Below are 13,411 nucleotides of genomic sequence, written 5' to 3' on the forward strand. Positions count from 1 at the left end.
TTTTTTCTACCGGTCATGGAATTTTATTCAAACTTTTTTTTATACGTTAAGGTCAGTTCATGAATACAATGCCCACATTAAAGGGGTCCACGGTGCTAAAAAAAAAGGTCGGGGACCAGTTTAAAGTAAGATTTAGATTAGATTAGATCAGATAGTTCAAAGTCAAAAGTCCAAATTTTCTTTAAACTATGATTACCATCGACACGTTAAGACGATCGTTTCTGTCAATTTTACTCAAAAAGGTAAAACCTGTAAACTAGTGAAAATGATTAAAACGCAAACAGTTTTGTAGCAGGAAAAACTTCAGATCGGTTTCATCGATTATTACTGTCTGGCAGGTGTTTTATTTGGAACAAAAGTGTGGGAAAAAAAGGTTTAAAGTGACATTTAGATTAGATTAGGTCAACTTTCTTGGGATGTCCTTCGGTAAATGAGATTATCTCTAAAGAAAAATTAAGAATATTTTGATTAAGTAAATATATGCAACATGGATCTGTGATCGACTCGCTGCATACACTTCCTGTTCTTATATTACAGTCAATAAAGTTGAATTCGAAATCTAAAGGACGAACAAGTCGAACAAGTCAATGTGTTGAAAACCAAAACTATTGGAAGTGAATAAAAACTGGATCTATGTGTTGGAACAAGAGTGTGTGAAGATTCATCCTCTCAAGAACCACCATGAAGCCATCAAGGCGAGAGAAGAAAAAAAAACGTTCCTCCCACAGTTCGTTAATTTCATTTAGCATGCGCTCACTGTACAGAATGAATTGATTTCACTTTGTTTGCTTTTGACAAGCATGTTTATTGTGCAATGAAATGTGGTGTGGCGGCGGCCTGACAGTATCCATCAACGGCGGGCAATCTGCTGACTGCCGGGGCCAGATGAAGGTATTCATTAGCTCAGGAGCGCGGCGCTCACTCAGACAAGACAGCCAGTGTCTGCACTCTGGGATCGCCGGGCGGTAATTTACGAGGCCTCCGCCGCCATTACTCTATCACTGACACTGATTCAGCAATTTATATACTGGCGTGCATGCATACGAGCGGAGGTGAGCGGCTCACGGGGAGGGGACAAAACAAGTGGCGGCCATCAGTTAGTGCCACAGCCATAGTTAAGCATGTGACGCTGGAGCGACGCCAGATCAAGCAGGTTTTTTTTTTTCCTCTTCCTGTTCTGTTCCTGATCCAGATCCAGATTTAAAGATGGGATCCCTGGCTGGCTTTTGAACTTCAGAAGGAAGCATTCTTGTCCTGACCTCACACTGTTTCCTGCCTGTTATCATCATATATTTATCATATTTATATGTATTTATATTCAGGAATTTTATTAATTTTATCACCTAAAATATACTTGCCTATTCAAACACCTATTTTTTGTAACTATTCCAAGTAAAAATAAAAGTTTTTCACTCATTTATGCTGATTAATAATAATAAATAATGAGCGATAAATAGGTTTTATTCATTGAGTAAAAATGGGGGCCAACTTTTTTTGAAACAATCAAATTTTTGAGGGGTATTATAGCTACAATTTAATACATACGTTCCTTTATTTTCTTAACAAATTCTATCCGACCCGGACCATGGCAAAGTAAGGTCCGCAGGCCACAAGCGGCCCTTGGCATCCATTTATTACGGCCCCTAATGAAGTCAGAGTCAAACAATAATGATTTTTAATAATAAATAAACAATAATAAGACATAATTCAGGCTTATAAAATGTATAATACATGTATTTATTTAATTGTTTTTAATTTTCAAATTCTGAAATTGTTTTCAACCAAACATTAACTTGAATAATATTCAATAAAAATATTTCACATATTTATGTTTATCTTGTTATTGCGCGGTCACACTTAAATATATCATTTATTTCTTGATTTTTTTCGTAACTTGATCATTTAAAAACATATCTAATACCATTAACTTTGTTTGTATAATATTTGAATAGATTTTTAAAACTTTTTTTTTTCAAATTAAGACTTCTACCAGCACCCTACACCAGTCTCACTTTATAATGTGGCCCCTGGGAAATTTAAGCTCAAATGTGAAACCAAATTTTTAACATTTGGTCCCCCAAAAATATAATTTAACACAGTTCTGTATGTGCTAATATATCGAACGATAACAATATAGTTTGTAATATACAAAAGAATCCAACTGTTTGTCCCTAAAAGTTTCAGATGTTTTTCTACATTAAGGGCCAATCTGCTGAGGGCCAGTGGGTCGGAACAATTACAGATTGTTTTTCTCTCTTTCATTGACAAAGTGTGACACAGCTCTGACATCCTAGGGATCAGTTTGTTAGGTGTGCGATTGTGTAAATAAACACACACAGTTAGCAGTGACAGAGGGGTGTGTGTGTGTCGGGGGGGTATGTGGCCCCCACGGGTGGGTTCCGGGGGAGCCGGCGTAACGGACGGGGAAGTGTTGCTTAATAGAATTTATTGTGATTCATGAGGCTCGCAGCTCAAGTGTGACAGAGCGATATGAGAATCCTCCATTAATTTCTCTCCCAGAAACATTGCAGATGAGCAGCATGAATTACAGTGAGAAAGAGTGATTGTATGATTATCAAGGGAGGAGGAGGAGGAGGAGGAGGAGGAGGAGGAGGAGGAGGAGGAGGAGGCGTTGAGTGGATAAAGAGGAAGGAGACGATATAGGTACCATAACGTTTGTTTACAACTCACTCTGTTTGGATTGTGTGAGTCATCTGTGCGCGACATATCTCATCTTTATAGGTCCTCGCTCGTCCACGCAATCATATGTTCGCGTCCTTGTTGAGTTTAACTGTGATTCTAGGACTTTTATAAGATGGTTTGTGAGAAACGAAAATTATTAAATATAAAAACTCTCTCTTTTGTGGCTTTTTTTCATAGTGGTTTAATATCCTACGCGTTATATGTTGGTGCAGTTGTTAGGGACCGTCAAGCCAAAAGAAAAAAAAAAGGCTAGAACCGACCATTTTTTATTTTTTTTATAATTTTGTTTACTTGTATCATCTTAAGAAGTAATACTTACTACTTTCTAATTTAGTGTCTAACATTATAAAGTATATTTAACATGAATGCAACTTTGTTTTTAAACGTTTGCCAGCTGCTTTAGAAGTCTTTTGCTGAGCATTTTCAACATTGTGTTTTCACTGAAATGCATGTGGTAGTAATTGAATGTATCTAATCATAATCATAATAATACAACTTTTTTTAAATCCACAAAAACTTTGAACAGAATGTCTTTTCACTAATAAAAAGTGTATCTTAATACTGAGCTTCATATACTGTACATTCATAAAGGTTCAACTTGTTTTTTTAGGTACAACAACCCTTCATTCATCCAGTTCAAAAAATGTTTTTTTTTTAAACCGTAAACACTTATCATTGTCGACTGTTTCCAGCTTTAAATGTGTAAAGTTTTACTGCTTTAAGCGACTAATAGATAAATAGATGTATCATAACTGTGATTGTTCTTAGGGACCAAAAGAAAAAAAGGGCAGAAACGACTCTTTTTAAATTTCATTTACTTGTATCAGCTTAATTGAGTAATACTTTACTTACTACTAAATACTACTTTCTATTTTGGTGTCTAATATTATAAAATAGATTTAACATCTATAAAACTATTTTTTTGAATCATTTGCCAGCTGCTTTAGAAGTCTTTTGCTGAGATTTCCTAAAGCGTTTTTTTTCACTCAGCTTCATATACTGTACATTCATAAAGGTTCACCTTGTTTGTTTTTAGGTACAACAAGCCTTCATTCATCCAGTTCAAAAAATAGTTTTTTCAAACTGTTAAGACTTATCGTTGTTAAAGAGTAAAGTTTTATTGCTTTTAGCGACTGATCGATAAATAGATAAATAGATATATCATAACTGTGACTGTTGTTAGGGGCCATCAAGACACAATCAAAAAGAAAAAAGCAGAACACAAGTAAAGAAAAATAAGAAATGTCAACAAACAAATAAAACCCAAATGTGCCAGTAAAATATGAATAAACCATCAATTAAATATTGCATAAAATATATATGTTTTCTAAATATGATCTCAGTATTCATTATTTTTGGGGTTCTATAAATGAAATGAAAAAACGTGGCCACCGCCTTCACTTTGCCCAGCGATGGTGTATCTCAAGCACATCCTACTGAACATTTAAATGAATAAAAGGCTGTTTTTCTTTCTTTCCCACATCTCTACAAACCCTCCTCTGGCGATGCTCGGGACACAAAGAAGCACTAAATGTGAATAAACCATCAGCAAAGAGGCCAAGGTCGCCGTGATGTTTGCTAATGTCATTATCGGAGCTTAAAAAGAGCTAATGATTTAGCAGCGCGGGTCGTGGCTTTATAAACTCAAGGAAATGCTTCTATTTCCATCCCCGCTATTTTTCCAGCCTCTGCTCTGAGGACTTTGGTTTCTGCATGCTCTGCAAATATTGGTTCAACCTAAAGCTTGTGTGAAGTGACGACAGAGGAGCTCTGTGCTCGGTGTGGGACGCTCTCTTCTGGAGGGGAAGCTGCAGGACACCGAGGGGCTTTCACGGCCCCTCTAATGGACCAAACGCCCAGTACTTTTCCTTCTATAAAACAACTGAGGAGACCTGTGCTAGAAACATTCCACTCATTCTGGTTTAGAACCTTCACTTCATACTAAGAAAAGTGCTTTTGATGATTGAGATTGATTATAAATAAGTGTATTTTTATTCATGTTATCGACACTGGTCTGAAATGTGTGTCTCCTCATTGAATTATATTTATTTAATTACTTTTTTAATGGTTAAATTACAGGTTAATATGCATATAATTCTACAAAACTTTTTTCTTTCCTGGCAGCACAAAGTCAAATGTATGGATTTATTTTCATTTTAATTCCTTCAGTTGGTTTATATACATATACATAAAGTAAAAGTAGAAATGTATATGTGTTTTTATTCATTTTGTAATTGATTTAAGTAAGAAAGTAATTTATATTTATAGTGTGATATTTTTAGAGTGCTTTTATAGCCCGTTATTATTATATTACTATATTTCTTTCCTAAAGTGAACACATGAGACCTGATTTTTTCTTATTTGTAGGGAAGAAAAAATAAAAAAATAAAAAAAACGTTTAATTATTAAACATTGACGTTTTACAGAAAACATAAAAACAAATAAAACAGTAAATAAAAAGGTTTAATAGCACTTTATTTTGTTAATTAATGTCTATTATCGAATGATTTAAATTATATTTTAACTTGGTGTCAAATTAAGATGTTTGACAAGGTTTATAAAAAAGGAATATTTCAAACTTTTTATTTTACTGCTGCCGTAGAAGTCTTTTGCTACCATTTCTGCCTTTTTGGTTTTATTGAAATGGGTGTAAATAATAATAATAATGAAAAAAAAGACACTTTTAACATACTTGACACTACATTTCAGCTTGAATTGTTTCTTGAAATCCTATTTCATGAAGTGGAAATATACTTTTTTAAACAAATAACATAATATCAAATAAATTAACATTTATTTCTCGAGTTTCTCAAGGACCTTATAGGTTGTAATAACTAAGATTCAGTCTCAACAGTGAGCTTCAATGTGCGTTCATAAAGGTTTCAAGGTGCATCAGTAAAACAACCCTCGATTCATCCGCTGAAACTGTTTTTTCAAACAGTAAACACTTTGTGGTTCGAGTGTTTCTCGTCTTTCAAGTGTAAGGTTTTTCACCGCCGAGAGTGACAGATAGATAGATATTTGTGGCGCAGGAGAAGAAATGGCGGCTCTGTCTTGAGTTATGTTGCCGGTGCTCTGGCTCCCGGCCACGTCCGACCCCCCCTGGGAAGAAGACCTCCCTTCTCCTTTAACCTCTGCTCGCTCCTAATCCATCGCTCACTGGGAACGCCAAAGTGAGGCGTCTGAGCCTTTTTCCCGTGGCCCTGCGCGGGGATTTAAAAGGACACTGCCCTTGTGTGTGATTCTTTTTCCGCTTCGAGTCCACGGTAGCGGCACAGGGAGGGTCCCGGAGGGGGACCCCCGAGGCACATCTGTCTGGAGAGAGACTCCTGGTTCACAGGAAAAGTCATTGATTCCGCGAAAACCCGCTTGTTATAGTCGAGGATTTCTCCTAAAACACACCGAAGACTGTCGATGTCATCGATGACGACGGGTTACATTGTCCCGAGAAATATCTCCGAGACATTCTGAGGCATCAAGACATGAGTCAGAGACGTTTTCCCCCCTTTATTCCTGAAGTTCTGCGGCGCCATGGTAACGCCCCGCAAAATATTGACGCCCGACAAACATCGGCCGACGAAGCTTCTCGTGCCGAAGGCGAAGCCACAAAAGGCGGGATGACGCGATATCGCGACGGTGCGAACCAGAACTGACACCTCCCGTGACCCACAACCTGGAGAGACCGGGAGAGAAGCCAGCTTTGTCCTTCGGCACTTTTCTGTTCCACGGCTCACCTACTCGTGAAAACTTTCGCTTAATTCAAGAGGTATTCGCATTTTACTGCACCGACACTCCTTCCTGCTGCCACGCCATACTTGCGGGTTTGAAGCCTTCTGTGGTCGAGTTTAGGATAGTTTTTTATCTCATATCTTTGAAGGTGGAACTTATATATATATCTTTTTTTTACTACGATGACTTTTGATATCACCTTAACTTGGTTTCCAAATTTGGATATTTGATTTGTTTTTGTAAGATGAACCTTTTCTTTACTTTAAAAAATCCAACTTTTCATTAGCCACCTGCTGTAGAAGTCTTTTGATGACATTTCTGTCTGTTTTCACTGATATAGTGGTAGTAGTATAAATGAAGCTAATAATAATAATGAAAAACATTTTTTTTTATATACTTGATACTAGGGGTGTGTATTGGCAAGAATCTGGAAATACGATATGTATCACGATACAGAGGCAACGATACAATACATTTTGATACTGTAGTAACAAGGATATATTTGTTGTATTGTCTGAGTACTTGACTCTGGTGTTACAGAATTTACAGACCATATGACTCTTGACGAAGTCTTAACCACTTTCATTTGTTTTGAAACCAAAATATGTTCAAATATCAGCTTTAAAATCGGTTGGAGTCAACTGTATCCTCTCGTCCTCAGTCATCAAGTTTAGTTACAACACGATATGAACAATCACATTAAGTGTATATTTATATTTTCTTACACCTTTACTTCTGATGGTAAAGTTTATGACCATTTTTTGCTTGAAATTTGATCTTATATCTTTGAGACTCACCTTTGAAATAGACTTTTTAAACAAAATGAATCTTTAAATTTCACCATCGAGTATAGAAACTATTGTCTCAAGCAGGAGTGTAAGAAAAATATGTTGATATTCATTCCAAGATAAATCCAAGGGGGTAAAAAAGTGTGTCCATCTTTTATTACAGAATTATTTTTAACAAATAAAATATGTATTTGCTAAGATTAGCACATAAAAATAAAAAAAGGATGTTATTTTTTCACTGAATATCGATATATTTTTCTTACACTCCCGCTTGAAACTATAGTTCTGATACTTGATGCTCACTTTTTATGCTTATTTTAGCTTCAAATTGTATTTTATTTAAGCGCACTTTTGTTATTAAGACTCAACTGTGACATTCACTTTTTTAAAACCTGAAACATTCTATTAAACGAAGACTAACAAATGTGTTTTCTTGCGACGTGAGTCTCAGCCTGAGACTGAACCCAGAAAAGCGAGCGTGAAACTCTTACCGTCCAGATCCTCCGGCCTGGTGAGGTCGATCACTCTGTGGCCGAGCTTCCCGTCCTCGCCCAGTTTGCTGAGGTGATTCCCGATGCTCTCGTAATGCGCTCGCTCCTGCAGAGAAACACAAACATAAGTCCAGATCCACGGCGACTCGAGGAAAGAAAAAAAATGAAAAAGCGTGTGATTATAAAAAGGGTCTTTTTTTTGAAGAGCTGCTCTTTTGACACCGGCTAAGATGTAGCTTTTTTTTTTCTTCTCTGGGCTCCATTCATGGACGGCGATGATGACTGACAGGAGGAGAGGAGACAGTGAGGGCCAGGGGTGCCGTAAACAGATTTGCAGAAGGGATACTTTCAGATCCCGGAGCCACACAATGGGGTCGTGGCCCCTTCTTTTAGCGGTGCTCAGATTTTTATTTTTTTTCCTGTGTAATCTTCTTGTGTGACATCCTCCCCTTCAAGTCCTTCGGCGCCCGGAGCTCAATGGACCATCATTTATTCAGAGTCCGCACCGTGTTTGTCGTGTCACTTTGAGCTCGGATTAAACTTGGCATCGTGTTGTACTTGACGCACAATGAAACCCTGTCACTCGGGCACTCGGCGACAATATCAAACGTCATGTCCATGTGCATTCACGGAATAAAATAACAGCTTTCAGGGGGTCTCTGAATAGTTCCTGCACATTACACTTAATGTATTATGCAAGGGGAGAGAACGCCGACCGCGGCTCCCTCCATTGTGGACTGACCTACTTCCTGTGTGAATAGACAGGGCATTAGCGGAGCACTGTCTTCCTCTCTAAAGACTCCACTACAAGACGGACACTTTGACTCCGCGTGATACAAACAATCCCCCCCCCCCCCCCGACCGACCCCCTCGCTCCTCTGGATTTGTCTGGATGACACTAAAAGCAGCCATTCAGGAATGAACTTTTGTTGCATGCATTCAGTGTCCGTCAATAATGCTGCGATGACCTCCGACCCCTTGTTTTTACACATGCCTATGACCTGCTACAGATGTGCAGGTGAGATGAAAACACATCTATTGATATAAATGAATCGCTTCTTTCAAACCATTCGGATCAGAATTAACTTTTTAAGTCACGATTAAATAGCATTATTTTTTAAAGTATTTTAATGAGCTTTTTATCGTTACACGTGTTTATTCAACACATATAGATATTTTTTCTTTTTAAAGTAACTTCTTGAAATATGTATATTTACACACACAAATATACATATATTAAAACATATAATGTATATTGATTAAAAGATACAAGACTATAATACAATTAATAATAAAATATATAATAAAATTAAAAAAAATACCAAGCAAAAAAATAGGTCTTATGGTGTTACTGACAGTATAAACTATAATATTATTCTATTAAATAATGCATTGGGGCTTGTAAATGCAACAAATGTCATTGATTTAAATCATTGTTGTATGAACAAATTTCATGTTAATGACCTTAAAGTTTTTTACTAAACTTTACTCACTTTTTGACATTTTCCAAGAGAACTATTGATCAAATCTTAGCTACTACACATTTTCAAATGCATAAGAAGGATAATTCCAGTATTTAATATATTTATATATATATATATATATATATATCAAATACTGGTATTATACTTCATTCTTATTTACTTAGTAGTAAAACAATTTTTAACTTTTTTTTGTTCTTTTTTTTAAACATGATTTTATTCAATGTATTTTTATTCATTTTTACTTTATACTGTCATCACCACATAAGAAATTGTTGTGTTTACTGGCAATAAACATGTTCTGACTCTGATTGTTTTCTATATAAACTATAATATAACACTTGCAAAGGCTACAATTGTCAATTATATTTACATCAACAATAAATGTATTTTTTTCCTGAGAAATCCATTTAAAAAACTGTTTTGTATCTAGTAAAATAAGACCAAATATAATTAATATTAACTACAACGTTTTGGTTGAAATGGAAAAAAAAAAGAAGTCATTGAAAAAAAGCACTATTTCTTGTCAGTCTTCTTCATTGTGTTTTGATTCTTGTCACATTTGTATTTATTCAAGAGCAATTCCTGGGAAGAAAAGGACTCCGGGGAGGACGAGGCGAGAGCGAGAGCCAGCACTGAATTACGCCGTCATACTCGAGGAGACGGTCATTATTTATGGCCAGCTGAGTGATTCGGATATACAATTAAGCACTACCTGCTTACGGCCTGTGATTAGAGCCTGTCTATCTGATGGCCCTTTGCTTTACTTAAGTGTTTTCTAATTATGACATATGTGCCGGTCCCCGCTGGGCCGCCAGACGCTTTGTAAAAGGAAGATGAAGTACTTTTCTCTCGGCGTGACAGTGTAAAGCAGCGCATGTGCGTGTATCTAAGTGCACACTGAGCCGAATTCATCACGGGGCCCACATTATTGCTCTTAATGAAAGAAGCTAGCAGCGCGATGACAACATGACTGATGTTCGATTAGCCCGGGCGGGCGACGGGCCGCCTCGGATGCCGCCAGGACGAGTCCGGGGGAAAAAGGAAGACGCATCGTACTGTAAGATCCGTAATAAAGTCGTCGACTCGTTTCCTCTTCCGCGCTCCGTCGCTCCCTCCTGATCAATCAAGTCCTTTTATAAACTCATGATCATTAAGCATCATGTTGGCCCGAGAAGGGCGGAGGAACCAGGAGCCATCCATCAGAGGCGCTCATTAATAACGGCTGTGGCTTCATACTTCAAGACTTCAAGTCTTTCGTCGCCGTCAACACGTTAAAGCGAGTTAAGGCTCAGTTTGTTTCGTCAACTTGTCCAGGTGTGCGAACACGGATCCACTCCCGTATGTTTCGTAAAACTTTATAGACTCGTCACACACTTATTGGTTATAACATTGTAATTTATTTCACTCCGGCATCTTATTTTTTTTAATGCTTGAGAAATATTCAGTGAATTAACGCGTCTTTATAGCCTGTGCATCAAGTGCTGTGATAAATTGACGACACTTTTATTAGTTTTATGGTCTCATTAAATTTTTACTGATCACTCCGATGCAGAGGACGCTCGACTCTGACGACAGAGATCGTCCTGCCAGGATCGGACGATGGCCCCGTTTTTTTACAGGTGACGCGCAGGGTCGATTCAATCAATGCAATTAATCGCGATTAATTGATCACAGTCATGATTTATATCATTGATATTATTTGTTTTAAATCTGTCTTTGAAAGTTTGTTTTCCAATAGTCGTATGGGTTTGACGCGGATGAATATTGTTACAATAAGGGGTGTCAATCGATGCAATTAAACAGGATTAATTAATCACAGTCATGATTAATCTCATTGATCTAATATTTTTCCGTTCTGTCTTTGAAAGTTTGTTTTCCATCAAAAGAACCTCAAACACTCTTTAAAATAGTCGTTTGCCTTTGATGCGGATGAGCAATGTTAAAATTAGAGGTGTTAAACTATACGATTAATCACGATTAATTAATCAGTTTCATAATCTAAAAAAAGTTTCTTCTTTATTGTGTCTTTTGCAAGTCTTTGACAGTTTGTCCACAACCAGAGGACTCTCAAACACTATTAAAAATAGTCGTTTGGGTCAAACACGGATGAATATCGTTACAATAATGGGTGTCAATCGATGTGATTAAACAGAATTAATTAATCAGAGTCATGATTAATCTCATTGATCTAATTTGTTTTAAATCTGTCTTCGAAAGTTTGTTTTTCCATCAAAGGAACCTCAAACACTCGTCGATTGCCTTTGACGCTAGGTGTTTAACTATACGATTAATCACGATTAATTAATCAGTTTCATAATCTAAAAAAGGTTTCTTCTTTATTGTGTCTTTTGCAAGTCTTTGACAGTTTGTCCACAACCAGATGACTCTCAAACACTATTAAAAATAGTCGTTTGGGTCAAACACGGATGAATAATGTTACGATAAGGGGTGTCAATTGATGCGATTAAATGTGATTAATTAATCACAGTCATGATTAATCTCATTGATCGAATTTGTTTTCGTTCTGTCTTTGAAAGTTAGTTATCCATCAAAAGACTCTCTAACACTCTTTACAAAAATGTTTGCCTTTGAAGTGGATGAGCAATGTTAAAATTACAGTTGTAAACTATACGATTAATTAAGATTAATGAATCACTTTCATAATTAAAAAAAAAGTCTTCATTATTATGTGTCTTTTGCAAGTCTTTTATCAGTTTGTCCACAACCAGAGGACTCTCAAACACTATTAAAAATATTTATTTGGGTTGTCTAGGCAACGATAAAATGACAGGTTTCAAACTGTATGATTAATCGCAGTTAATCATTACTTTCACGATCAAGAAAAGGTTGGTTCTTCATTATGTGTCTTTAGTAGGTTTTGCCAACGAGATGACTCTCAAACTTAAACTATTAAAAACATTTTTTTTGGGGTTTGATGAATAATGTTCCAATAAGGGGTAACAGCGACATGATTAATCGCATATTTAATCGCCATGTTTATCATTTGTTTTTGTTCCGCATTTTCCCTCTTTTTGAACAATGTTAAAATTAGGGCTGTCAAACTACATGATTGATCAATTACTGTCTCAATAAAAAGAAAATCGCTTTTCAAAGCTATTTTTAAGTGCGATTAAAAACGATATTAATCAGATCAATTAACTTCGGATCATAATTAACAAACCTCTTGTCGCCACTAACACGTCATGATTACAAAGGGAGGTCGGCTGAGGTCTGAGGACCGTCCTGGGCGAGCGGACCTGAACCTTTAACGCTTTAATCTGGCAGAGCGAGGAACATGTGGCGCAGGATCTGCTGCCGTTCTGCCCGCAGGGCGTGTTCCTGGGGCTGCAGCGGGTGGTGCTCGCCCCGTGCATTGTGCCTTTCACCGGCCCTGTAATTACATCGCCCACTGCCAATCATGACACTCCTTTATCCTGCTGCTGCTCAAAGAGGCTGCAGCCCAGAGCTAAAGATTGTTTTTAGTTTTCAATGATTGTTGCAGAAAGAAGTGTCACAGCACGTTATTGAGGAGGATTTAGGTTTTTCAATTTTAATGGACTATTCAGTGTAATGTTGTCTTCATAACAGTTTGCACGGAAATAATGAATAAAGGGAAGAAATATTTGTTCATAATTAGGAATGGAATTCAAATTTGATTCAATACTGACTGTAACTAAGACTAGTACCTTTGAAACTTCCCACATGTTGCTTAAATAATCAAACACTTTGTCCAAAAACTTCTTTTGTTGCATTTCTTTGCTAAATAAAGTGATATTCCTTCAATTTAAATAGGCAAAAATAGTACTTTGAAAGTTTTACCATTGTTACACTGTATTTTTTAAGTGGCTAAATTGGGTGCGTACTTGAGTACATGAGTTTAAATCAAGATCTCTAAATAAATATACTGAAAACTTCATCATCTGCTTCTACACAACATCAAGACCACACAGTTACACAATCTATCTATCGAACATGTCTCATTTGTCAATAAGAGAAAGTTATTTGATTATATATTAAGTTTTCTCATCATCGCATTTATTAACTTAGATTAAACTAGTTAAGATACTCAGCATTGACTGGGTATAAAATATACATTTAAAAAAGCAAATATTATTGGCTTCAAGATTCACAAAAGAAGCTAGAATTCTGGAAACTTACTTATCTAAGACCCACTGAAAATTCAAATATTTTATATCAATATTAAAGTTTTGATTCA

The 13,411-nt window shown here is 36.5% G+C and overlaps 1 protein-coding gene across 5 annotated transcripts in view; it reads right to left on the reverse strand.

Moving 5' to 3' along the window:
* The window catches only part of sox6 (SRY-box transcription factor 6), a 158,892-nt gene that overhangs the window by 9,549 nt on the left and 135,932 nt on the right, over positions 1-13,411 (reverse strand). For all 5 annotated transcript variants that reach the window (XM_087793752.1, XM_087793751.1, XM_087793749.1 and 2 more), the window contains one exon: positions 7,712-7,817. In XM_087793752.1, coding sequence (XP_087649878.1) covers positions 7,712-7,817 — 106 coding nt within the window. The remainder of the gene's footprint in view (positions 1-7,711; positions 7,818-13,411) is intronic.

Source organism: Callionymus lyra, chromosome 6 (genome assembly GCF_982586985.1).
Source record: "Callionymus lyra chromosome 6, fCalLyr1.hap1.1, whole genome shotgun sequence".
Classification (NCBI taxonomy): domain Eukaryota; kingdom Metazoa; phylum Chordata; class Actinopteri; order Syngnathiformes; family Callionymidae; genus Callionymus; species Callionymus lyra.